This window comes from Pleurodeles waltl, chromosome 6, assembly GCF_031143425.1.
Source record: "Pleurodeles waltl isolate 20211129_DDA chromosome 6, aPleWal1.hap1.20221129, whole genome shotgun sequence".
NCBI classification, from domain to species: domain Eukaryota; kingdom Metazoa; phylum Chordata; class Amphibia; order Caudata; family Salamandridae; genus Pleurodeles; species Pleurodeles waltl.
The window spans coordinates 1,211,358,715-1,211,386,492 of NC_090445.1; the positions used below are offsets into that span (position 1 = coordinate 1,211,358,715).

At 43.6% G+C, this 27,778-nt stretch overlaps 1 protein-coding gene across 3 annotated transcripts in view; it reads left to right on the forward strand.

Annotated features, from left to right (window-relative positions):
* LOC138300760 (polycystin-2-like protein 1) overlaps positions 1-27,778 on the forward strand; it is a 2,286,574-nt gene that overhangs the window by 1,056,409 nt on the left and 1,202,387 nt on the right. For all 3 annotated transcript variants that reach the window (XM_069240515.1, XM_069240516.1, XM_069240517.1), the window contains one exon: positions 5,435-5,605. In XM_069240515.1, coding sequence (XP_069096616.1) covers positions 5,435-5,605 — 171 coding nt within the window. The remainder of the gene's footprint in view (positions 1-5,434; positions 5,606-27,778) is intronic.

Genomic DNA, 27,778 nt, shown 5'->3' on the forward strand with positions numbered 1-27,778 from the left:
TGGCTGCTGCTATCTCTGTCAACTCCTGCTTGGTTCTCTCTTTCTCCTGCTTCTTTTTACAGAAACGGATATGTGCCCGGATCCCTGTCCAGGTTGTGGCTTCCAATGCCACTATGTTATCAAAGTTGTCTTGTACATCAGAGGGTAAATCCCTTTTCACTACATTGTAGAACAACACAGCATTTCCCCCGTTACTTTCCAACCGTGACCTACTTCTTGAGTCCACTTTTCTTTTATCCTACCGAGGAACTGAGTGGGATCCTCATTTGGTTGCATTGATTGAGCCATGAGGGACCCAATATCTGGTCTGTCAGGATACATTTTCCTCAACTGATCCCTAACTATTGTCCAGACTAAATTGAATTGGGAACCATCATACCAAGTCTCAGTGAGGGTAACATTTCTCACTCCAACCTTCTGAAAAACGGTATCTGTCTCATCTCCTATAAGAGAGATAAGTAAACTTTTTATGTCACCTACAGCCAGGGTGATACTTGCAGATTGCTTTTCAAAAAACCTAATCCACTTCCCTGATCACTCTGTGGCATTTGTGGATAAGGAACATAGGGCCAGATGTACGATACTGAGTTTTGCGACTCGCAATTTGCAACTCGTTTGCGAGTCGCAAATTGCGAGCCACAAAACCTTATGTACAACAGTGTACTTTACACTGTTTGCGATTCGGAATGGGGTCGCTAATGACCTACCTCATGAACATTCATGAGGTAGGTCGCAATTTGCAACTCTATTGGGAATGGCCACCCGCACAGGGATGGTGCCACCATGTCTGTGACTGCTTTTAAATGAAGAAGTGTTTTTTTTTTGTTTGTTTTTTAAATGCAGCCCGTTTTCCTAAAGGAAAACGAGATGTGTTTCAAAAACAAAAATTAAAGGTTTTCTTTTCTGAAAAAATATTTTCGCTGCCATTCATTTGCGAATGGGTTAGCACCAGTTTGAAACTGGTGCTAGCTGCGATTGTTTTGTGACCGCATTCACGGTCACAAAACAATGCTACATCGTGCTGTAACTTGCAATTAGGAAGGGACCCCCTTCCTAATTGCGACTCGAAAACCTATTTTGCGATTTGGTAAATAGATTACCAAATCGCAAAATAGGGGCTGTACGTACCTAAATGTTTTTTTCCTCTTGCAAACAGTCTGATTTTGCAAATTGGGCCATTTGCAGTAGGAAAAATGGTACATACATGTGCCTCATAATGAAGTGCCCCAGGTCCCTTACGTATCAGTGGCATCTGATATATGGGAGTAACAGAATATTGGGGGTTGTGCTGTCTGGCATATTTTTTTCCACACGCGCAAACAGTTCTGCATGTAGGGATAATCCCAGTGTGGATCTCCCTCACCATAAAGAATGCAGTCCTCAGAATTTGCCATGTCACATGGATCAAAGGACCCTTCTCATGGCCATTGACTCATCTGTGGGGCTAAGACTTCAGTCTATCATGCCAAATTATCCTCATAAGAGACAACACTGTATCAACTATTTTCTCCTTCAGCAACTATCTCACTAGAGGTGAGATAAATACTGAGAAGACTGAACACTGATCTGTTGCATTGGATTATCATGTAGTATCAATCCTCCCATAGCTTCACAAGATCCCATCCCGGGGTCTGGCTGGCCATGCGTTCCCTGAAACCGTAATTTCTGGAGCTTAGTCGCTCCGGGTTTCCTAGCTCTAGAGAACATGTCCTGCTCTCTTTTTCTAGTATCAGTGCAATTAGGCAATCCCATTGCTCCTTTTTTTATTGTCAAGATCAAGAAGAGGCCTTTCTTGAGTACTGATATCGTAAGTGGAGCAGCTAGTCTCTGGAGATTGAAGTATTTCACCTATATTATGTACATACCTATGTATTGACTCTATTCTATTTGCCATCCTCCCAACTTTTCTCTGAACCTGCCCTTAAGGACTATCATAATATCCTTCTCGCCTTGTTTCTCTCACATCCCTTCTATCCTAACTTTGTGATAATTATTCCTAAATACTTTCTGGCAAAACTATTACATTCCCCTTCTCCTTCTGCCAAGGTAGTAGATTATCTTCAGTCCTTATCTCTCTTGGGATACTGACCAATGTGCTTTAAAACAGCCCTGTCGGCATAGTAATTCCATCTGGCATCATCTGCATATCTGCGTTGCGAAGTAGACATCCATTCACTAACTACCCCTCCTGTTACATCCGTCTTCTATAATAGGTGCGATGTTGTTAATTAAACATGCAATTGATTGTCACTGTGTCCTGAACCCTGCTCTTCACCTCTACCCTGCTGGTGAGAAGCTGATCTGAATTCACTGTAAACTGTGCTTCTAATTGTCCTGAAAACAGAGAATCACTTATTCCAACTTGTTGTCTGGGAGTACTCAAATGTCTTGGCTTTCACATCTGTGGGGCAACATTAGGGGATTCCTTTGGGGCTTGTGAAGGGGTCTCAATTTCAGGATTCTCAAATCCCACTGCAGTTTCCTATAGCTGTGTCAGTGGATAAATACCAGGTACTTTAGGGAAATGTAGCCAATTGAATCATAGGGAGGTGGGGAGCAGACGGGGAAATAGGGCTATTAACATTTTAAGACTCCTTAGGCTTCTCACAAGAAGCTCGCCATAAGGCTAGGGTGGCTTCTCGCTTCTGCAGTTTATCCCCTGCTTATTTGCTCTTAAGGTATGTCACAATATGCTCTAATATTTTCTCATCAAATGTCCCTTCCTTTGGCCAGGTAGACGTATGCTTCTCAGTAGCCTTAAACATCGATTGACAATATTTCTGGTCACCTGGAAAGGCCTTTTGCTTATAATCTATAGGAGTCTCCATAATCCCCTGTATTTCTAACACGTTTTGCAGTTCAACTTTTATCTGTCTACTCAATATGTCTCCTTTTAACATGTTTACACTAGTCGTTACAAAAAATCCATCAACTTGTCTTTAGTCAAATGTTAGACATTATATGCATTATAATAATACAATACTAACAAAACCACTCTGTGGCCATATTTCTGTTTGCACACATACAAACACACTCATCAGCATTTAAAAAATATGAACATTTCATCTACTTCTAAATATGAATCACAATTGTTTTAACTCAACTGTAAATACTGTGCTTCAAGCGAGGACAACCCTAAAACCATGGGTCTTCGGGACATTAGGTCCAGGATGGTAATTGGAGTGTTCAGGCTGTATTTGGAGATAAAATTTAATGGCATGGGCTTTTCAGACGTCCATCTATGCCAAAATATTGGAACACATATTGGGACCCCCAACTTCTAATCACCCACATTGACCACATTCAACTGTTACATTGGGAAAAATACTTTACCAACTGTGCAGCACCTTAACCTAATATTGTCCAACACGTACACAATCTTACATGCAATATCTTTATATCTATATTACATGTGTTGCCTGAGAGACAAGTTATACAATGTATATAAAACATAGAACAAAGTCTCCATCTGTCCTCACCTTAAAAGACAACAATCACTGCATCATACTCGCCCCTGTGAATAAGAAGAGCTTTAGATAGAACAAGGTGTCTGCTTACCTCATCAGAGATGCACAAGGATCTGTGCAGAGGGTAGGGTGTATTCTGGTGACAACAGTCGGCAGAGGGCAAAAAAAGGACTCCAGGATGAGCTCTCCAAATGTTGCAGGGAAAATTAAGATAAAAAAGACAAGACTTCTCTTGGCAAGCAAAACACAGCTTTTACTGTGGCGGCAGGGAGAGTAGCTAGATCCATACAGGTAAACAGCTGATCTCAATTTTCTGCTTCACATGTAGCCACTTATATAGCAATATGAACAATATGTATTACAAACGGGTTAATCAATAGTTTTAGCAATTACACACTTGTTGCAAAATCACATCACCAGTGTCCCATAACCTTTAACCTATTTCTTACACAGTCTTTATTGCAGTCCTAACAATGCTTAACAAGCTAACCATTCACCACTCTTAAATGCATGCTATTTGTGTGTGTGCTTTATTACTCTGCTCCCAAGATCTCTTATCAGTTTTTGAATATCCTAGGCTAAGTCAACCTCCTGCTCCCGTTCTTCAATCATGTTTTTAATTTACTGAGACAACAGAATACGCGCCTATGTGTTTAAAACCATAAATTCCTTAAGGCTTACAAGCACAGGTTTTCCTTTAACTAAGACACTGCTGATCATGCATTCTATTTTCAAGTGAACTCAAGTGAACTCTTCACCTCTCTGGCATCAGCACAAAGTTTAGGCCTACACTTCTCTTTCAGCACAAATGATTTAATATTGTTTTCTACCGATATCTGTTGTAGCATAATTTCTTCAAATTTAATTTCCTCTCCAACATAAGCCATTGCCCCTGGGCATCTGGAATGGAGAAAAAGATAAGCTACATCCACTGCTCATTAGACAACCACTTTAAGCTTTCTACCGGTGACACATAGTGAGTAAGGAAGGTAACAATAAAAACTTGTTTATTGTCACAAAATGATTATGACAATGAGTCAAATAAATAACATGGAAAGGTTCTGGTGTTCTTATTTGTGCCAGAATAATCTGTATAATAATGTGTAAATCATGGATTCAAATCAGCACATGTCAAGGCATTCCAATTTTCCCTGCATTCTTGTCAGAATTTGTTTTTCTCGTTTTATTGCTAAACACTCATTGGCTAATTCCTGTGATTTATATTTGTTGTACACTGACTCATCTCACTTATAATAATATAAGTTTAATGCAATATGAAAAGTGTTCAAAAATGCAGTGCAGTTTTCACCAATCCTCATCTTCACCTGTTTTAGGTACCACTGACCTTAAGGCTGAACCAATTGAGATTGCACAGTCTCTGTTCCACTCAAATGTGGGGTGTTTGTCAGCATAGTAGGAGAAGTCAGACTGTCATTATCTTTGCAAGTCATTTATATCATCACATAAAATAAGGGCCTTGTTTATAGTTTGGTGGATGAGAAACTCTGTCAAATCTGTACTTGTAATATGGTGAATAGGACATCCGCCATGAATGTAACAGAGTATTTCATCCAAAAACTCTAAATAAGTCCCTAGGTAATGACTTAGGGCCTATTTAGAGCCTGGTAGGCGGTTTGCTGTTTATCCGGGTGGTGATGGACTTCTCCTCCACCACTCCAATGGTATCCGTCCGCCAAAATAAGAGATGACCCACGGACGTAAGATGATCTATGTGCCTTCCCCAGAGTTGCCACAACTATTTGTGATGGTGTACCTTATCAACTAAACTCTATATCAAACCTTTGTGCCAATCTGCAAACTTTTTGTGTTCGTGGTATGTGGGAGACAAACTGATGAACCAGATATTTTTTTACATTAAGAATTGTTATCCATCAACAAACTGATGCAAACCTTGAAAGTTAAAGTCACACTAATAATTACATATATTTCTCCCATTTTACTTGTAGCTTTCACTTACAGCCATTGCGTTCCATATTTTCCGGACTATTGAAGTAAACCAGCTCATGGGAAAGCTATTGAAACAACCCAACACCTATGCTGACTTTGAATTCCTGGCTTTTTGGCAGACACAGTATAACAATATGAATGCTGTTAACCTCTTTTTTGCTTGGATCAAGGTACTATACTCTGTATACTTTCACTTTTAGCTGATTTGTTTTGTACATTGATGATGTTAATAATTGATGTGATAATTGATGTGATAATAAATAAGTACCAAAACGTTATTTGTAGCACAGGTACTAATAAACTTCCACTAATTTATTACTACAGTATAAGGTTCAAACCATGCCATAGTATAGCCTAAGTGGCTTGCGTTGATAACGCATAGTCTTAAGGAAGTGGAGGAACATCATGGCTCCTCTGCACATGCAACATGCAACAATGAGAGTAAATAGCAAACTGTGCTCTCTGCACCTGAAATACACCACTTGACTGCTAATGCTTTTCCCCCTAGAATACCAAGTCCCTTATTTAGGATTGGCTAGACAGAGCTCAGGTCGATACACACAGTTCCTAGAGTCAAACCTTTCTGTCATTATTTGTATGAAATGACTTACACAGTTTATATCCGTCCACAGGAGTATTGTTCAGTTATACATTTTGTAGGAGGGATCCAATCTCAGTCATCCAAAGATAAGTGCAATTGGTGAGCAATTCAATTGTTGTATTTGAAACCCTGTTCTCAAAGCTATTTTAAATAAATGGTGCCAATGAAATTAAATTCTAAACTTACTATGCCTTTTGCCAAGTTTGCTATCATCCTTGAAATACTTTATCCAGCTCTTAAAAAATCACTAATCCGTGAGCTTACTTACCTTACTCAAACCAATGTTCCATGCACTCTTATAAACACATTTACATGTATAGACTGTGTGCTCTGAAGTGCTTCATGACATGATCATAGAGTTGAACCAGATTTGTGTTGAACAGCACAAATCCCTTATCTTAACAAGTGTGCATTACAGAGCAGCGTGAATACCCTTGTCAGTCCAAGCAAAGCCAGATCAAATTAAAGTTATCCCAGGTAGCCTGAATTGAATTTGCCTAGAACCAAAGTACCAAATGAAAATGGTAGTATCTATTTACCTGGTTGCGGGGTAAATAGTGATTTTTTTCTGCTATTTACTCTGCCGCGGGGTAAATAGTGTGAATTATTTACTCTTTGCTCAGCAGCCTTGAAAATAACAGTGAGACTTCACAATTTACTTCCGGACATTGGCTAAATAATAGAGATTCTGCAATGTTTGGCTGACGGCCAGGCAAATAGCAGAAAAGTGTCACTGTTTACAAGTCTGCCGGTTAAATAGTACAGATTCTTCACTGTTTGGCCAAACACCAGAAAGAAACATCATTATTTACCCAGCTACTGGCTAAATACTCTACACTTTTTACCGGGCAGAATACTCACAAAAAATGTCCTGGGTCCAGTCAGGTACGTATACTCAACCTTAAACTTAAGCCTGGGATGCATGGCTGCGAGCAGTAAAGCTTAGCAAAAGAATAATATGTAAAGCATTAATCAATGCCAAACAACAGAATACGAAAGCCGCCAACATGAAAGAAATAGGACCCCAGATTACAACAATAGATCAGATTTTTATGAATCTTTAGATACCTTGTCCATCAAAATGCATTAGAGGGGTCCGGAGATATTGATTTTTTAAATAATAAACAACGTTAGCATCATCCGCAAACAAGCCGTGGTCAGCAAAAAGGTTGGAAATTTTAAAAAAATTTGAAAAGTTAGTTTAGCAACTCTGGCCTACGTTTGTCACAAGGCCCTTTTGTTCCTGTGTTGGGACCCCTATCCTAGCTTAGTTTCACAGCTTATCCTTATTTTACATTTATACACATTTTTATTCATATTTTAGCAAGCCTGATTTTAGCAACTGTTTTTATCAGTTGTTGTTTCTGGGAAGACGGAGTTCAAGCTGTACGTGCAATCAGACCTGTACTACATATAAACTGTACTCCTTGTCGAAGGCTGGGATGTACAGGACAAGATATTTTAACTTGTATTTGCCAGCCCATGAGTCAGTTCTATCTCAGAGAGACAGCTTTGCCTCAGAGCTGCTGCCCAAACAAGGTAGGGGTCAATATATATACTATACTCAGACCCAATGTGGTAAAGGGCATTCCGGTCATGACCATCCTAGGACTCTTTCTTTTCGATAGGCAGCTTTGCTGGCACTGATATCTCAGCCCTCTGAGGACATTGCCATTTGCAACACAGGAAGGTATGGGGTTGGGGGCGATTCATTTAGTTCAGGCCAGGCAGAGCATTACAATCACTGTGCTCTCAGATTTAGACATAGGGTTTGGTAGGAACAGGTAGGCTCTCTAGAAACACGCAGTATGGTGGGGTTGTTTATCTTCTTTTGCTTTCATGTTGATTACTGTGCTATGTTGTATCTGCCTAATTATTGCAGCACACACGTGATTACCTCAATAAATGTATTGAAATCCATTTTGCATTTTGTGTTTCACCTTGGCATGCCTAAGTAACAGAGCAAAAGAGGTGTGATCTGTTTCCATGACTTCCCTGAGGAGTCAGAGTGTCATGTTGAGGTTGCTGTAATCACCTTTTGCCCTGACAGGTTTGGTGGTCAGGGTGAGGCACTGTGAGCTAGCCCAGAGTTAGGCCGACAGCTGCCAAGCAGTATGGGGAGTACTCAGTCTCCCACACTCAGTGGTGCTGCCATCCTAAACACGCAGTCCTATTACCAAAATAGGAACCGCATAACAAGTTGGGTGACAAAGCAAACAGGAGAGAGGTTCAGGGGGCCTTGGACAGTTATCTGGCCACCAGAGCATGTTTAGAGCAAGATCGAACTTTCACAGGATGACCGCCATAGACAATAATAGAGTGGTCCTCATGTTGAGTGGTGCAGACTCAAAGATGCTCAAGGATGCTCCAGATGCTGTGCGGTCGATAGGGATGCTGTGCTGGCCATGGAGTTCAGATCCTCTTTAAAGGGTTCCAAGGGCTACCAATGCAGACCTTCCACTTTTGCAACACAGCAGTCAGGGTGCAAATCTTTTGTGGAGGCTAGTGTCCCTCTCAAGTGACAAATCTGGTCACAATCAACACTCATGACTCCTGCAGACACAGGTGCACCTTTTGGCTATCTGCGAATTCTCCTTATGGGTGCCTGGCATCTGCTAGTGGCAAGACTTCTGCAGTGGCTAATAGGGATGCAACTTGCACTACTGCAGCTTTTATGTCCCCATTGCTGTTCTGGGGGCCAGCCAACTGACCCATGGAGTCTCTGCTTCGGTCTGGGGCTGGGGACCAGTGTTTTCCCTGAGCTAGGCACCCCAAACAGGGTCCAAACTCTACTAGTCCAAAGTGCATCAGGTACAGTCGCTCCTGCGTTGCAGCCTCTCTGTGCGCTTCCATTGGGTGCAGAGTGGCGTTTTTCTCATCCTCTTTCTGAAACCAGTGAGTACTGCAGGTCAGCATGCCAGTATTTATCCCAGGAAAATGCCCTGAGGGGACTGTGCAGTCACTAGCCAATGGGCTATTGGGTCCCCTCCCATCTAATCACACAGATCCTGTGTTGTGTGGCATCTGGCTATCCCATAATGCCACATTCTTGCCCCCTTTGAGATGGCATGACCCTTCCTCGGTCTTAAGGAGCAAGACAGCCCACCCTAGAGGTGTGACTACCTGGGAACAACATACCCACAGTAAAACCGGTTTGGGTGAGATTTCTCCTTCCCTGGCCCTGCCTCCACACTGTATACAAGGACTAAAAGCATCCTGCTCAGGGGTGTTGGGCCAGGCAGCCCATTAAAGTAGGCTTCCCCTTTGAATCACACCGCTGGGCTCATCCTGTAGTGGTTATCCTGGCAGAGGAGGTGACACCTCACTGCTGCGGCACTGCCTTTGGCCTGGCCTGGGAGTCATTCACACATCTCCCCAAGCAGCCAGAAAGCTGTCTGTGTGTGTGCCTTTGTGAGTCTGCTGGGAGAGCAGAGCACAGAGTGATCCCTTTTGTAAAAATGGCCAACTTTTAATAGTGGCATTAATTTCGATCTGACCATCAGATTGCATTTAATGTCACAATGAATTTGATACCTCAAGTGACCCAGTTTGGTTGTCCCATTCAAAAGTTAGCCAGGTGGGGATTCCACCCAGTAACCCTATGTTAACCAATGGGGCTACCAACTTTACCCACAGCAAAACAACAATTTGGAAGCGCTGCTGTCAAGACATATCGAAGTACCTACATCTCAATTAACAACATACAGCTCCCTGCCATAGGGCTCCATGCATAGGCCTTCTATAGAGTATCCATATATAATGTTAAGGACCAGGGTGGCTTTGCCATTGGTTTGAATGTGAACACACCATCCATTCAGTCTGCAGGTGGTCCCATGGGAGCCATTTTGTACCTTGTCACACGAAGGTTGACAGTTGGGTGAATCCAATTCAACATATACTTTGTATGTCCAGAACATTGGCACCAAGGTCTGGTTAGCAGGACTCAGTGCACTTTCAGAATTGAAAAAACAGCAGCATCAGTCCAGAAATGTGGGGATGAACATGCAAAAAGAGGCATTTCCTTACAGCAGGACAACTTAAATATTTTCTTATGTGCTGGCTGAATAGTTGAGGTTCTGCATTGTTGGGCTGGCAGCCATGTAAATAGCCAAAAATCCTCACATTTACCAAGCTGCTGTCTAAATAGTAGAGATTCTGCACTGTTTGGCCAGCAGTTTTTAGAAAACCTCTCCATAAATGCCAATTTCCTTCCCTAAGGTGACTGATGCCTTCCTATTTGCAAATTAGTTACCACTCCAACTCAAGGTTGTTAGCTAATCTATGACATGCAATAGCAATTGCAGTCACAAACTATCAATAAAATCCTTTCTGAAGTAGAAAGGGAAGAAAGAGGAAGCCCTTTCATGAACCCTCCTATTAAGAATGACACTCCTTTACACCATGGGCCAAACACATAGCAAAATGGGAGGCCCATTTTGGAGCTTTCTCGTGCTCCTCAAATGCTCCTACTCCTTTACATTTACCTGCAGTTGGGACTACAGATGATTAGAACCTTTGCAAGGCTAGTTAAAGCTGTTTATTCTTCTAAAGCTATATACTCACTCTTACTCAAAGCCATGGGAATGTACCTGCACCACACATATGATTACCAGAAGGCCCCATATTTTGAGAACACCTCTTTTTCTGCAGCTAATCACGGCGTTTTGGAAATATTGGCTCTGGGTCAGTTCAATTAAACAAATCGGTCTAAAACAACTGAAAATGATTTGTAAAAACTAGAAAAGGGCAATGTTGTATCCCAGTAACATAGCACCATCTAAAATTAAGGATGATTTCTATCAAAATAGAAACTATTGCATAGGGGCCCTTTTGAAATGACCAACACAGTATAATTGAGAGGCTTCATTCCAGAAGTAAGACAAACTATGGGCCTGATTTAGAGTTTAGAGGATGGAGTTAACTTCATCAGGATGGCAGAGCACATTACCTCCAACATCCTGAGAGACCTCTACCACCAAATGTAGAGTTAGCCTCTGCCCTGTGGACAGCTCTCTACATTAACAGGAACCCATAGTGGTTCCTGTCTGTGCATGAAACATTTGAAGGACAGTACAGTCAGATATGATGGCCGACTAAAACTTTTTTTAAAAAAAGTTTGTTTTTGAAAAAGAAACTCTCAAAGCAGTAGTTTGTTTTTAAAAAACAAAAACAAATGATCCCACAAACTGGTAGTTTTCTTCCATAGTGACAAGGTCATTATTTTATTTCCTGTCCCTAAAAGTCAGGTTTTACTCTCAATAGGATAGTTGGGGCAAATTTCTTCCTACGACGGCCCGTACTTTGTGGGGCCATCAGAGGAAGCATTCTGTGAAGAAGCCACAAGCAAAGGACTGGGACTATAATTAATTGAACTAAATGTAATTGGAATATGAATTAATTTTCCCATTAAATCAGAGAATGACAAATAGGCTTCAAAGACACAGAAGAAACAAAATAACTGAGATATTTATTCATTGACTTCAATACAAATACTGTGAGAAATAAGACACAGAGTAAACAGAGACATTTTGTTACCGCCATTCTTGTGACCTACTGCTTGATCATTTCACAGTTCAGCTTTAAAACTCATTTTTCAGGTAGGGGATGTGGATCTGCTACTGAGGTTTCAGAACTGATTTGTTTCTCTATTAAATATCACTTTCGACCTGTTGCTCAGACTCAGCCTATGAGCTAGGGGATGGATCTCACAGCAGTGGCAATAGTGTTGGCTACAAGCAGAAGAAACCAACACAAATTCACAATGAAGCATGAGCTTTCAGCACCTGGCTGTCATCAGCCTTTCTGAGTACTCATCAGGCACAGATAAAAGGGCATCCCGCTTAGAAACGTTGACAACTTCAACGAGAGAAACCTATGACCTACCCTTTACTTCTACCATATACCCTATGTTGTGACTCAGGAAAAACTAATCGGCACCCCTTTGCTATAAAGGATCTCAGAGAAGATTTTTGGGCAGTTTTTTCTCCATTATCTCTCTCACTTCAGTTCTGGGTCTTCGCCTTCTATTCACAGGGAGGCAGTCAATACGCTCCCACTGTGTAGGGAAGCTATATCTACTCTCCATCACATATGTAAAATCACATATGTAAAATGCATCCCAATGGTCCTTGCACTATGACTTTCATCACACAAGGAGTCTTACTACTATGCACTTATGAGCAGATTTACTAAGGGCTTGCTTTGCCCTTGCTTCAAGAATCTGGGGATTCTGATTGTAGTCCTTCATGACCATGGTCTTCCTGGTAATGCCCCTAGCTAATTCTTGTATTAGCCCTTCGTGGGCCTCCTGATCCCAGTTCTACTGATCCTGTCGGTTTGTTAGATTCTTTTCCACCTAGCCCTGTCATCCTTGTTATCCTAGGGATGGCACTCCTAATCTTCCTGGTTTGGGTCATCCTGATTCTTCTTGCCTCGGTCCTTGTCCTTATGGTACACCTGGTACAGCCTCCACTGGTCCTGGTTCTCCTCATTTGTGGAGCTTGGTCATTTTGGTACTGGACTGGTCCCACTGGTAATGGTGGTTCCCCTGATCCTCACCAGCCTGGATCTAATACTCCAGTTCCTAGTCCTCCTGCTCTACTTGGAACTACATGGCCTGGTCCCTTGATTCTTACCTCTCTGATCCTCCTTATTCTGAACATTCTAATCCATCACCCTCATCTGGTCCCTGTTCTTAATTCCCTAGTCCTGACTTGACTAGCTCGCTGGGGCCTCCTCTAACATGTCATGATTTCTATTTGTTCAGGTCATTCTGTTCTTAGTCACTCAGGTTGGTCATCATGTCTCCTCTCTGTAGGCGGGTGTCCTCCACCACGCCTACGGACTCCTCCGACTGGCACGGCTCGCGCACATCAGAGGTAGGCGTTTGCAGGGGAGGAGAGAGCGGGAGGGAAGGAGGAGGTGGGAAGTGGAAAAAGGGGAGAGTCACTATCGCTAAATAGAGAGACTGAGAGCCTGTAATCCTTGGTTCTGATATTAAGAGCTACCGGGGAGCACTGAGAGTGTTTGAGTGTAACACCCGTCTCTCTATCTCACACACACTACCGGGTCTCTCTCTCTCTCTCTCTCATTCTCCCATTATCTCTATCCCTTCTCTACTTTCGTGTTAAACAAATATACATCCCGACTTACCTTCCATTCCACTCCTTGTTTTTGTTTTGGTATACTGGGAGCCCATGTCAAGTCGGCGCCAGTCAAGACCGGGCCCATGAACAACACCGAAAGAGAAGGACGTTAACGAAGACACCACACGAAGCCTAAAAACCCCAGATTTGCACAAACTCTTAAATAAATATCACTTGCACTTACAATACGTCTCTGAGTCCTCCATACCACCCCACCACCCTGTAACACTCTCATCCTGGCCTTTCTTGTCCTCCTTTTCCTCCTCCCTGATCCTGCCAATCCTTTTATGCAGGTCCTCATACTTTGGGCATCTGTAAATAGAGCTTAATTTTCCCTTTTCTTGTGGTACCACTTGTCCTCTTTGACCTGGTTCGTCTAGCTCTTGTTGTGTTGGCTCTGGTTTCCTGGCCATCTCCTCTTTATTCTTCAGGTCCTGTTCTCCTAGTCCCCCTCACTCTGTCTGGTTTCTCACGTTGGTTTCCCATTCCTCATAGTCTGGGATCTCTTTCTGGTTTTGTGCCCATTAAATGTGATCCTTTTATTTCTGGCCCTCCTTGTTTTTGTCTTTGTATGCCTAATCCTCTTGGTTTTGGTCCTTTTGGCCATCCTGCTCCTTTCAGGCCTGCTCCTAGTTCTTTCTTGTCTTTCCTGGTCATATGACTCACCCATTTAACCTGGTCTTTCTGATTGTTTTCACACTGCTCACCTGATTCCCAGTATATGTCCCTCTGTTCACCTGGACTTGCAGGCTGTGATCATCCTAGTACTGATGCCCCTGGTCCTGATCCTCGTTTTCCTCCTTATGGTGGTTCTCCTGGTACTGGTACTCAAGGTCCTGATCCTCTTTTCCCTGGTCTTCTTGGTCCTTTGTTACAGATCCTTCTTTTTGAATATGGCTTCCTGTATCCCTAATCTGAGATATCTGGCACTCCTGGCCAAGGCCATCATGGCCCTTCCTGGTTTCCTCAGTCTTGACCCATCTGATTTGTGGTCCTCTTGGTCCTAGTTACCTTCTACTTGTTCTTCTCACCATAACCCTTCTAGCCCTGGTACTGCAAGTGATGGGCCATCTTGCGTCTTGTATCCTGTGACTCTAATTCTTTGTCCCCCTGGTTTGGATTACCCTTGTTCACCTGGATCTGTTCCTTGTCCATTTAGTCTTAAATGTGCTGCAGCCATTGATCCAGGTACTCCTTATTCGGGACCTCCCAAGTGTGGTCATTTTGGTACTAGTGCTTCTGCCCACCACTGTCCATTCCACGTAGTCTTCCAGATGGTGGTTGGCCTTCTTCTCTCTGATCCTCCACACTTTGGTCCTGCTACTCGCAATGATTGTGCTACCCCAGTTGTAATCCGAGCCCTGGCCCCCTAGGTTCTGATGTTCATGACCCATTTAGCCCTGTTTCTAATTCTCATGGTTGTAATCTTTTTAGTTTACGTAGTCTTTTTGCTCTGGTCTTCTGAGTGCCTTTGGCACTTCTCCCCCTCAGTCTTCCTAATCCTTGTTCTGCTTATCCTAGTATTCTGGACATACTGGCCATTGCCCTTCAGGTCCTGATCTTCTTGGTCCTCTTCAACATGGTCTTGATCTACCTGGCTCTCGTCCTCCTGCTTTTTACTTGCATGGCTCTTCAACACATTGTCCTGTCACAGATCATCCTAGCCTTTCCTAGCTCTGACATTTCCTTGACCTCCTTTTCATAATAGTCTGGGAACTTCCTGGCCATGTACTTTGTGGTCGTGATTTGACTGGTTATCAGTCCCATGCACTCCTGCCTCTACTAGTCAAGATCCTGGGTCCATTGTTTCACAGGTTTCCCATTCTGTACCATTTCATCCTCCTTACCTTAATTCTTATCTATCAGTCCTTCTGATCTGACGCCCCTGGTTTGTCTAGTCCCACTGTTGGTCTGTTCCTAATCCTTCTCATCCTGGTCACCTTGGCTCATGTAGTCCTGGTCTTAGTTCAAGTACGGCTTTGTCTGGCCCTCATGTATCGCCTCATTTGATACAGGTTCCACTGACACTTTATCTTGTATTCTGATGCTAGGTCAACTGACCTTGGTTTCCATAACCCTCCTAGCCCTCGGTCCTCCTGCCCCATCCTACTCCTATTAGTCCTCCTAGGCTGCCTATTCTACCTTGTTCTTGTCCATCTGACCATGGGCTGTCTATCATGGTCCTCCTAGTAATGGTCCTCCTTATCTCTCTGGCACTGGCCTTCTGAGATCCTATCTTGTGGGTCACCCTGGTTAATGTAATTCTTGTTTAGGATACCCCTGAGTCTGACACTCCTGGACTTACTTATCTTGGTCCCAGTGTACCTAGATTTTCTCATCCTTTGTAACCCCCCTGGTCATTGTAATGTAGGATCTTCAGGCCCTGCTAGCCCTGGTCTTTTCTGGTTGTGGTCTTCCTAGGCCTTTTGTTTCTGGTCCCTTGGTCCTCCTTGATCTTAAGTCTATGGTCTTGACCCTTCTTCTCTGGTCCTTCTCTCCATTGGTCTCCTGGTTCTGGCCGACCTTGGTATTTCTACTTGGGTCTGGTTTTCCTCATCCCTCTGGTCCTGGTCTTTGAGAACAAACCATCATAGCCTCCTTGTTGCCATGGCCCTCTGTTTCTTCTACCTCTAGTCTTTATATTCCTTTGGGCCCCTGTCCTCTCGGTCCAGCTTACATTGTGCCATATCCTCTTGGCCCTCCTGGAGCCTTTCACCCTGGTCCCGGTACCCCTGGTCTGTTTCTCATTGTCTTGTTCCTCATTGTCTGTCTGTTCTTGGTCCCCTCTGGCATTGGTAACCTTGGTCTTCATAGACTCCCTGGACCTGGTTGTTCTGGATCTGTTCACGCTAGCCCTCCTAATGATCCTTCTCTTGGCCCTTTTCATCCTCCTACTACTACTGCTTGCTTCCCATTCGCCCCTCCAAAATGGGTTTAGTCAGGGACAGCCTCCAAGCCTGACAGATTTTTTTGGCTTCCAGATTTCTTTTTATGAGTCAGCACTGTCAAGTACAGAAATGAGGGCTCAGTATAGACAGGGCTTGCCCACTTAAAACACTACTTAGCAAGTACAAATCAAAACTACCTTTCCCAAGTTGCATTGTACTTGTGACTAAAATGTCAGTGTTGCTAAAAAGTCCACTCATGATCTAAGACCAGTAAGCATCAATGCCCCAAAACAACTCTGCTGGGTGTATAGTATGAAAAAGTGTATATTATCACAGGCAGCAGAGTGAACTCCTCCTATGAATTGCCCGGATGCATTACTTCGCTGTTACCTGCTTTCACTTTCCCATTCCACAGAAAGCCCATACAGTGTCTCCCTCAATGTACCTCTTGCAAGTGCCCCAAAACACTGCACCCTCAAAAGCCAGTTACCTACTGTACATGTCCCTCCCACTGGAGTCCAGACACCACCCATCTTTCTGCAGTCCCTGTTTGCTTCTGCTTGTTGGCTGCTGCTGTGTTGCCAGATTTTAAACACTAAGTGGGTACAATCCCTCCTAAACAGAACCCTAAAGCTAGCACATGCCCTCCCATATGAAGCCCAAAAAGAGCACAGCCCTCAAAATGATCAAAAGGAGCTTTATGAACATTAAAAAACACTGTATTCTCAAAAGTGAATAAAACATGTATGTAACATGCTTTAAAACCATACTCGTTATTCTTTGCTGACAGCCACATATTCCTTCAATGAAGCACAAAATATCTATGTGCCATATTCTGAAGCTTCTGTTTGATCTCTTCATGTCTTATTTTAATACTAAAATAATGTATTTGATTCTATATTGATTTATGTTTTTTTCATTTGTAAACAGCTTAGCTTAGTTAATGCACTTACATTTTTACAAACTATTGTCCATTTGTATATGCCCCTCCTTTTAAATGCTTCACACGTTGCATCCTCATTACAAGATGGACAGTATCATTGCATGGAGTCCCTTCTTTTTTTTGTGGCCTGCTAAATAAAGACCTCCTTTACAGGATTTATCTGGCCCCTGTTCAAAAGTACATGTATTAGTAGGACTGGCTAAACAGCAGAGATTATGTACTATTTTGCCTGCTGCTGGGTAAATAGCAGGATTTTGTACTAATTTGCCCGGGGGCCAGGTAAGTATATACTTTCAATAAAATAGGCACAAAGAACAGGTGAAAGATAAATTGCATTATATTTCCACAGTTAGTAAATACTGTGACATTACACATATTAGGTAATTCATTCTGGGGTTGTAATGCTCAGTACTGGAGTGAGTGCCTTTAATACAAAACTCATGCAAGACATCACTCGATCACCTTAGCCTCTTGGTGCAACATTAAATCTTTTTTAGCGATGCACAGACAAGGCATTTATTTGCATCTTGGGGATACACCTTTGTTCTTGTTGCAAACCAGGCATCATCAGGGGTCAGAACTACAAGCTCCAGGCTCCTCCACCTGGCAACATCTAAAATCTGCACCACATAAGGCACATCTGGGACCCGCAGGATGCACCTCCATTCTTGCTGTGAACTGGGCTTCATCAGGGGCCAGAACTACAAGCCCCAGTTTCCTCCATCCAGGAATGCCTAAAATCTGCAGCATATAAAGTGCTGCTGGGACCCGCAGCGTGGGACGTGCCTCCATTATTGCTGCAAACCAGGCTTCACTCCAAGGCTCCTCCACTTGGCAGTGCCTAAAATCTACATCATATAAGGTGCCTGTGGGACCTGTGGCACAGGCGCATGCCCAACGATGACCGAGCCAAGAGCAGGACCTTTTGTTCCCGTCTGCAGCTAAACGAGGCTGGGCCATCTGTCTTGGATCTCACAGCTGTTTATTTTCCTGGTGCCACAGCTGTCTTTGACCAAAAAGAATGGGTAAGAGAAAATCAGTCACTTCATCTAGGCCCCTTAAGGATCGTCCAATAACAATTTCGATAACCAGTTTCTTAACCAATTCTATGACTGCAATTAACTCAGAGATTGAGTGCGTAGACGAAAGATTGGGAGTATTTAAAAAAGCATTTTCCGAGGTCAAGGAGAATGACCCAGACACAAACATTACCACAGAGCGTCTAGTCAACGAGCCAATTCAGTGTTACCCCTAAACATTTTGCCTTCCTCCTCCTAGATTTTTCAGGGTTTTTGCTTGTTGTCCTTAGGACTTTATGCACTTTACTACTGCTAACCAGTATTAAAGTGCTTCTGCTCACTCCCCTAAACATGGTTTGATTGGCATACACCTGAGTGGGGCATGTTTAATTTACTTTTAAGTTCCTTGTAGAGTGGTATACCATATACCAGGACCCGTAAATGAAACGCTGCCAGTGGACCTACAGCACTTATTGTGCCATCCACTTAAGTAGCACTTTAAAACATTTCCCAGACCTGCCATTGCAGCTCAAATGCAGTCTCCCACTACCCTGTAGACTTGGCATTTAAGCCCCTTGCCAATCATTAAACTCCCCTTTTATTACATATAGGTCACCTGTAAGGCAGCCTGTGTGTAGCCCATAGGGCAGGGTGTTGTGTAATTAAATGGTAGGATATGTACTTTTAAGTTTTACATATTCTACTAGTTAAAAACTCCCAAATTTGTTTTTCACTACTCTGAGACCTATCCCTCTCAAAGGATAATGTTGGGGATTCCTTATTACAAATTAAAAGTTGCAGTTCCTAAACCGGAGGAAGTAGCTAGTTCATGTTTTGCACCTATGAACTTGCAATGATAACCCCCTTTAATGGTAAAGTCACATTCATCATTACAAGTTTAAAAATGCCACTTTTAGAAAGTTGGCATTTTCCTGGCCTTATACCTCTTTGCCTGCAGCATGCCTTATGTCACATCACCGGGAGAAACTGGCAGTTGAGACTTTGTGAATTCACCCCAGACAGTCATACAGTAGTAGGATTAGCAGAGCCTCAAAGGCCTTTTTACTAGCAGGATGGGAAAGGGGGGGGCGGCGAAACTGAGCACAGGCCCACTTGCACCAGAAAAGGCTGTGCTCCGCTATCACATGATAAGATTAACAACCCTGTCAGTTTCAGTTTGACACATGCTTTATTCGATCAGTCAATCATCAAAGCGAAAATACAATAATAATAAATAAGGATAAAACCAGTAATAATAAAAATATTATATTATAAAACATAAATAGAAATTGTGGAACATAGGTTACTGAGCATACTATAATTAAAAGAATTCTCAGGACACATAATACACATAATACGATTTCAGCCCCTTTCCTATAATCCTTGTAAGAGTAAGAGAATAAAGAATAAAAGTAAGGCTCTAATTAAGACACAGTCTTTGCAATGGAATTTCGTATTCGCCATGCTACTAATAAATATTTACTGACAGCAAGTATTAAAACCGTGGAATGATGACTTTTTAAAATCCTCAAAGCAGAGGCACAATCTCTTATCCCCATATCGCGGCAGATATGACAGATCCACTTAGACCTGGGAAGAGAATAAGCAGGGCAAAAAAACATGAAATGCTCAATCGTTTCTGGTTTTGCGTCACAGGCTGGGCATGTACTTGTATCTGTTTTTGTACCCCATTTGCACATCAATGTCTTCAATGGCAGCGACCCGAAACGGAATCTGGCATATAAGCTTTTGCCAAGAATGTCAGGTATATTGTCTAGATAGGGTTCAAATTGTGGATACCATTTAAAATCTGTAAAATGATTTGTTAAAGTGCCATGAGTTCTATGAGTAATATGATCGTTATATACATGGGACCAATATATGCGTTTTAGCGCAATAGAATGAGCCTTTTCTAATTTATGGGGTTCCTCCCAAAAGTGGCTTAGGCCGAGTTTGTTAAACCAACTGGATACATGTTTGACCCAGGGAATAGAAGTTGAATTGGGGCACATAAGCAGGTCGTGGAGTGAGGACTTATAAACGTCTAGTTCGGGGTTGGTCCATAGTCGTATCCAATATAATAATGGTCTTAGGATGATCAGATCGGCTATGCGTCTCAGGCCTAAGTCTAAGAACAGAGGTAGCAGTGGAGTACTAGGAGGACAAGCACACAGAGACCTCGCAAAACTATTCTCACTAATAGTGAGCCTGTTACAGTCAGAAAAACCCCAAACCTCTGCTCCGTATGCGGCAGCGCCCTGTGCTCTGGCGATGTAGATCTTAATTGCCGGGGAGACGGTTTTTGCTGTCGTGCCCCTGTAAAAGCGCAGGATTGAAGCCGCACCATGCTGCAAACGACCCTCACTTTTATTAATCTGTTCTCCCCAATTTAAATTGTCAGCAATCCTTACACCCAGGTAATCGATGGAGGATACTTTATCCAGGAGGTTCCCTTCTAGGTGGATAGTGCATTTCTTCCGCACTCCTGAGCGGAACGCCATTAGCTTGGTCTTTTTATGGTTTAGCTCTAGGCCGTAGTCACAACAGAAGGAGTTAAATCTGTTGATAAGAATTTGAAGGCCCATGGGGGATTTAGAAATAAGGAGAGAGTCATCGGCAAAGAGAAGGATTGGAACTTTTTGAGCGCATAGGGTTTGGGCATCATTCTGGCACGTCATTAAAACCTGTACAACCTCGTTAATAAAAATAGAAAATAAAAATGGTGCCAATACACAACCCTGGCGAACACCCCTATTTATGGGGATTTTGTCCGTTAATTCGCCTAGGTTCCCCCATCTCACCTGCGCATATGTATCCTCATGCAACCGCTTTAGAAGTTGGATTAAATTGGCCGGAGTCCCTATTTTTTGTAACACTTCCCACAACTTTTCCCTCGGGACCAAGTCAAATGCTGATCTCAGGTCGACAAAGGCAATGTATAATGGTTGTTTGGCAAGAGCTGTGTACTTCCAGTACAGAATGGCCAGTCTAAAAACCTGGTCCACTGTACTGGTCTTTGGGCGAAAACCAGCTTGGAGAGGGGAAAGAATATTCTGGTCTTTGGCCCAATTGGTTAATCTACCTAGGAGTTGTTTGGCAAATATTTTTTGGATGTTGTCAATTAAACTGATTGGTCTATAATTTGTCGGAAGGTTGGCGTCACCCTTTTTATGGATGGGGATAATTTCTGCTCCCTTCCATGTCATGGGGATCTGCCCCCCTTCGGCAATTTTATTAGAGAGTGTATTGATATACCAAGTCCAGACTAATGGTTCTGACGAGTAGAGATCCCCTGGAATTTTGTCTGGGCCTGGGGCTTTCCCAAGTTTTAAGGAACCAATAGCATTGGCTGTTTCTTTGGTGGTAAAACAGATATAGCTCTTAAAACCCTGTGTTCCCCCTACAAGAGGGGCTGGGCCACAATTCTCATCGGGGGTAGATGGAAGGTCTTGGCCTGCTTCCCCTGTAATTAAGGTTGTAGGAGTTTCAATTTCTCTGTATAAGCCAGAGAAATGGTCAACCCATTTTTCTGGCTGTATATGGCTTCTCACACCAATCCTACCCTCTTTCTCTCGTTTGCCTAACAGTTCCCAAAACAATTTATTGTTGTTAGATTGAGTAGCATCCACTAAACTCTGCCAAGTTTTGTCTTCCCAGGTTTTTTTTGCTCGATTGATGGATTCTTTGTATAAGCGTCTGGCTAGTAATATTTCCCCGTGGGGTCCGTTCAAAAGGGCACCTTTTAGTCCTTTCTTGGCCATATGGCAGGACTCGTCAAACCATGTATTAGAGGTAGCTCCTTGATGTCTTGCCCCGACCTTCCTATAGAATATGCATTGTAATCTTGTGATCATATTTTCATGTATAGATAGGAAGGGGATATCATTGGAATCGTGATCTCTGTATGGGGCTAGGATATCTACAAAGGCCTGATAAATCTCACTTAACAGGTAAGGGTTTGACTGGACCTTTGGCCACCTGACCTTTGTGGATGTGATGTTCATGGTAGAAATAGGGACCAAGGTAGTTTGTTTGTTTGAAGTCCTAACAAACACGTCACCTGACATAGAAAGTAGCAGGGGATGATGGTCGCTTTCAGTTCTGACGTCCACCTTCATATCATCCAGAAAGGGCCACAGTCTCACATCCACTAGAAAGTAATCAATTACGCTTGTAATTGGGCCACGTTTGAAGGTGGGTGCAGTATCCAGGTCAGAGGGCATACGGCCATTGCATGCCCTGAGACCATGTTTCAAACAAAGGGATGCCAATTGGATAGCTACATGAGAGTTAACACAGTTATTGTCACTAGTCAACTGGGCAATCCCCCATGTTTCATCTTCATCCTCTGTGAGACCAGTTAGCATCGCAGAAGGTTCAAAGGTGCAGTTTACATCCCCTGCTATTATTAAGTAAGAAGTTGATTGCAGGGTATCTAAAAAGTCAAGAAGCTGTTTTAAGACTGGTGACTCAGCCCCTCGCGAAACCGAGCGGGCGTAAATATTGACAAATGTTATAGTAAAGTCCTGTTGGAACGTAATTTGTAGCCCCATCAGATCTGGGCTATCGAACTTTAAAGTCTTGTATGTGCACTGTACATTTTTGTTTAATAGCATCAGAAGTCCTCCTTTAGCTCTGCCCGTCAATTTTGTCGAGGGTTGAGCAGCCACATTGAAGGAAAGAAACCCGTCTAGGGTAGTCGGCTCTTTGGACCATGTTTCCTGAAAAAGACATAAGTCTTGGGTATTAATATACGAGCACCAGTCATTATCGTCTAGTTTCCTCCCAAGGCCTGCTAGGTTCCATGTCATGATTGATATGCCTTTTTTCTCAAGGACCGGGGTTGGTGGCTGTTGGTTCAGTCTCTCGGGAGTCAGCTCTGTATCAGTGGGACCATCAGAAATCGTCGGACTGAGTTCCGTTAGACTAGTGCCGGGAATTGGTCCCTGGGATGTTGCCAGTCATGCCGGGTTAGACCAAATAGTGTTGACATGCCTGGACTGTTTGCTGATTGAATTGTTACGTACGTAATCAGGAGTTTGTAACTGGCCTTCTGTTTCCGGTGCTGTCTCTAAGGTGATGTGCCCCCTTTTTTGTTCCATGAGATGAAGAGTTCGGTCATTGAACAGAACAAGGTTTTCTACCAGAGATCTGTTATGGAACTCAATTGAAATTACATCGTGTGTTGATCCTGAGGGACACCACCGCTTAGTGTTACAAATATCTGAACGTATAACTGATAGACAGTTCCTTTGGTGTCGTAACCAGTGGATTACTTTGTTAGCCCTGGACTCATGGTCCTCACTGAGTCCAGGGGGCAATTTCGGGACTTGTTTCAAGAAGAGAGTATTAGTTCCAGGCTTGAGACATTGGGGTTTTGGCAGTTGGACTGGTTCGTAAGATGTCCTCTGAAGAGAGGGGACATTAGGATAACCGGGAGCATATTTGGGAGCGAATGGGTCGTTGTCGTTAGGAATAGCATTGGATCTCCTAGGAGGGAAGTTGTCAGTCTGTTTGCAGATCTTTGCTGGCGGGTGGTTTGAGGGCCCTGAGGGTAGTTTGTTAATAGCAATGTGATTTCCCATGGTATCCCCCTCATCTAGTGGTCTTTTGCGATGTCAGCTCGCCTGTGTGATGTTGAATTCTAGGCGTGTTGCGTTCCCATCTAGGCCGACCCGATTTGACTTCTCCTTTTGATGATCGTTTACCTGGCCCCCCTGTGCAAGCTGAGTTGTTAGTATTGAATCTGGCATGGTATGATCTAAATTTGCCTCTTCATCCCTATATTTGCACTTGCATCCACACTCTAAGCTCTCTCGGAAACATTTGGCCATTTGTAGAACCAGGGATCTAACTTCTTCTATTCTCTGAAGTATAAGGGCATTACTAGGCTCGGTGACAGGATGCGTTAAGGGGGAGACAGGGACTTGTTTCGGGGTACTCTGGATGATCTCTTTGTTGGTATCATCTGATATTATATCAAAACCTCTAGGAGTTTCGTCGTCCTCGGCTAGGGCCTCAAACCGGTTTCTACAAGGAATATTCGGGATCGGGTTAGTCGCAGGACTCAGTGGTATAGCAGGATTTAGAATGTTACCCACTGTTCCCACGTGGGGAGATCCGCTCCTGTGCACCAATGCATTTGTTGTGTTTGTTATAGCATTTGAGGGGGGGATGGATAGCAGGTGTGTTGTTAGTATGGTTGCACTGTTTCTAATCGACCCTGGGTCCAGGTCTTGATCCTTTGACCTTTTCTTAAAATAGTCTTGTATCTTCCCTGGAGGAACTAGGGCATTTTTTCCGAGGGAGGCACCGTTATGATTAGGCGAACAGTTTAAAATTGCCTCAACCTCCTCAAACAACTGATCTATCTCCTCAAAGGTTTTTTTTGGCTTAGTGACCGGTTCAGCAGTGCGCTTTCTCTGCTTTTTGCTATCTGTCAAAGGACCTAGTGAGTCAGCAGCTTTCCTTTTCCCCATGGTGCCTGTAAAGTTATAGAATACCTGAAGTATGTAAGTTAGCTTACTTGGTGTATTTTAGGCAGTAGATGAAAGAGAGTGGGCCCGCCCTTGGCCCGGGCGCCGCCCGCGCGCGTCCCGCGATGCGGGAGCACGAGGTTCTTTTAAAGGGCTCCTGCCCTGTTACGTGGCTCTCTTCCCCGGCCTCCCGGCAGTGACAGCGCTTCCCGCGACGGCGGGAGCGCGAGGTTCTTTTAAAGGGCTCCTGCCCTGTTACGTGGCTCTCTTCCCCGGCCTCCCGGCAGTGACAGCGCTTCCCGCGACGGCGGGAGCGCGAAGTTCTTTTAAAGGGCTCCTGCCCTGTTACGTGGCTCTCTTCCCCGGCCTCCCGGCAGTGACAGCGCTTCCCCACAACCCTGTATTGTCCATGCAGCCAGCTAGAAGCCAGGTCAGGGGAGGCAGGAAACTCCTGGAACTTCAAAGAACTTTTCTGGAAATTTCTCCCACCTTCTAGGAGCAGGGTACCATGGTATAAAATAGGGTTCCCAGACCCACTCTTCAGTTCACTACTGGACCTGCGGAAGGACTCTGAGGACTGTTTGCTGCTGTGACATACTGTACACTCTGCCAGTCTGCTGCTGTACCTGGAAGGACTGCTTTGCTGCCTGGAACAGGCCCTGAACCCTCAGAGAACAGTCCTGCTGTAGAGTCCTGCATCTTCACCTATATCCATGACTTCCAGAAGTGATTTTGAGAGCTAGTTTGCTAGTCTCCTGTTCAGAGCGTCTGGGATGTAACAGGCTTCCACCATCTTGAACCTGCATCTGAACCTAGCCTGAGTGAGTCCTGAACCCCATGAGGCTCCATCTACTCCTGGACTCTTGGTTATGGTGCTAAAGGTGATTTCCAAAGCTGAGGACTTAGACAGAATTTGGCCAAAAAGTGCTGCGAGACCCATTAGGAGACCAGGACCAACCTGTTTGCCTATCCGTCCAAGGTGCATCGCCGGTCCTATTGACATTGCGGCTTCTCCCACTACGGTCTTCTCAGCAGCAGGAAATCCGTTCCAGCGATCCTTTGCCAAAAGGGTATCCGGCCTGGTGGAACTGTGTTCGGCTACAGCCTTCTGTTTCGTCACTACTGAAATTTTTTGACTTCCAACTCAAAGACTAAGGGCCTGATTTAGAAAAGTGGCGCAGGACCCAGAGCAGCGCCACTTTTCTTGCACCCCTTAGCTCCCCCCTAACGCCACCCTGTGTGGGCCGTATCTAAGATATGTCACACCATGGCGGTAGTTAAGGGAACTAGCGTCAACATTTTGGAAGCTAGTTTGGAGCTTTCAGCTCTGCTTTGCTTTGCTTTGCTCTGAGCAGGCGTTAAAAGTGCAGGAAAAAAAGGTTGCAAAGAAATCTCTTAGATTTCTTTGCACCATTTTTATGGCCCGCTAACGGGGGAACACCCCTTTGCATATATTATGCAGAGAAAATGTAGCACAAAGGGTTACAAAGTGGTCCAATGCATGCATTGCACCACTTTGTAAATTTGGGGCAGCGATTCTGGCCTTGTTTGGCCACATTAGCGTTAAAAAAAATGTGACAGTAATGTAGCGCAAGGAGGCACTAGGGGTTCCTAAATCTGCCCCTAAATCCAAAGGTAAAAATAATCACTGTGTCTTTGTTTCAAGGCTATCTGACCATGACACTTCCTCCATGGACACTTCTGCAGCCTTGCTCCTCTGAACTTCTACCTTCTCAGAGACTTTTTCTTCAAACATCATCTAAGTCCGAAGGAAAGCGCTGACTGTGCCCAATTCACTCTGTGTATCTGATCTGCGCTCCATTGCGGTTGGCCTTAACTTTTGACTTTGCCCCAGTCTAGCACGACCAGATGTCCGCGGTTGCAGCATTTTGCTTTTAAGCGCCATTTTGAACCTTAAAGTTTAAAAATTCCTAACTCTGGTCTCACTAATTGGATTTTGATGGGGTCGGTGTCAAATAATTTAATAGCATTTTCTCTATTTTTCCAAATTGGTTTACGATTTTTATTGTGTTATTGTTTCACTTTATTACGGTTTGTGGGCTGCATAAATACTTTACACATTGCCTCCAAGTTAAGAGTGACTGCTTTCTGTGCCATGCTACCCAGGGTAAAGCACAGGTTAATTTAGTGACTTTTTGTGGTTCATCTTGGAAGTGATTGTGGCTGTTGCTTGAGCAGGGCTCACATTCCAGTCAACCAACAACCCAATTGCTCACAGCAATTTATGAATTAAATCTAATAGCTCATCTAACAGTAATGAACCAGTGGGTTCCCCACCGCCCAAAAAGAAAAAAGGCACCCTGCGCCATGTGAATAGTCTATTCAAGGCAAATGCCTGCTGGAACAAAAACTGCAATTTAACCTAGTGACTAGCTCACCACCCCATAACAGGCAATGTGAGTCAAGAGTTGCCCCATGTCAAGCACAGAACTCTGACTGTACAGAAAGTAATGCAGCAAATGAACATGTTAAGGTTTTTGAGGGTGTCCTCACGGCATAGATTGACACTACGCCTTCCCCACTAAAAGGCATGGATTATACACTGAAGAAATTATTAGAACAAGGGCCTCGCAAGCTATCAGATGGTGCTAAGGTAAATGAAGGGATTTATAGTAAAGAGGGTGACAATGGGGCAATGAGTGGATCCCTGAAAGTTACCATCATTGAACGTTCATTGATAACCAGCATACCAAAGTTTTCTTGCAGTAACGCCAATTTGAAAAACCCAGCAGTGATCCCAAGAATTATCTGTCAAGTGTCGAACACAAGGACACCACCACCTCTTTTTGGTTCAGAAATAACAATGCCCTGGAATGTTAATTCTTCCCTGGGGTTACTGGTATTAGACAATACCCCAAGCATTGCAACTACCAACAAAAGTTATTTCTCTAGTGATTGTGCTTAAATATGTTCCAACCTTAGAATTAAACTGAAGATGACTGCCAAGTAAGAAATAAAGTCATTCACTGGATGGGTAACGCACTCAGAAATCCCAGCTGTGATGCCTTGCATAAAGATGTACTTGTTGTTTGGAGAGTATTTTGGGTGGGTATAAGCCCTAAAAGGGAGAAAGGAGATGTGTTGTAATTAAATTTTAGAGACCTGCAGTTGGTTTTATACCCCTGAGTCTGACGTATACAAAGGCAGGGGCATCGGAGAGCAATAGTGAGGCAACTCCTCTAGGCTACTTTTATAGGCCTAGAAATACTGTGCCCCAAAGATCTGCTTCTCTATCAGCAGCAATGTCTAG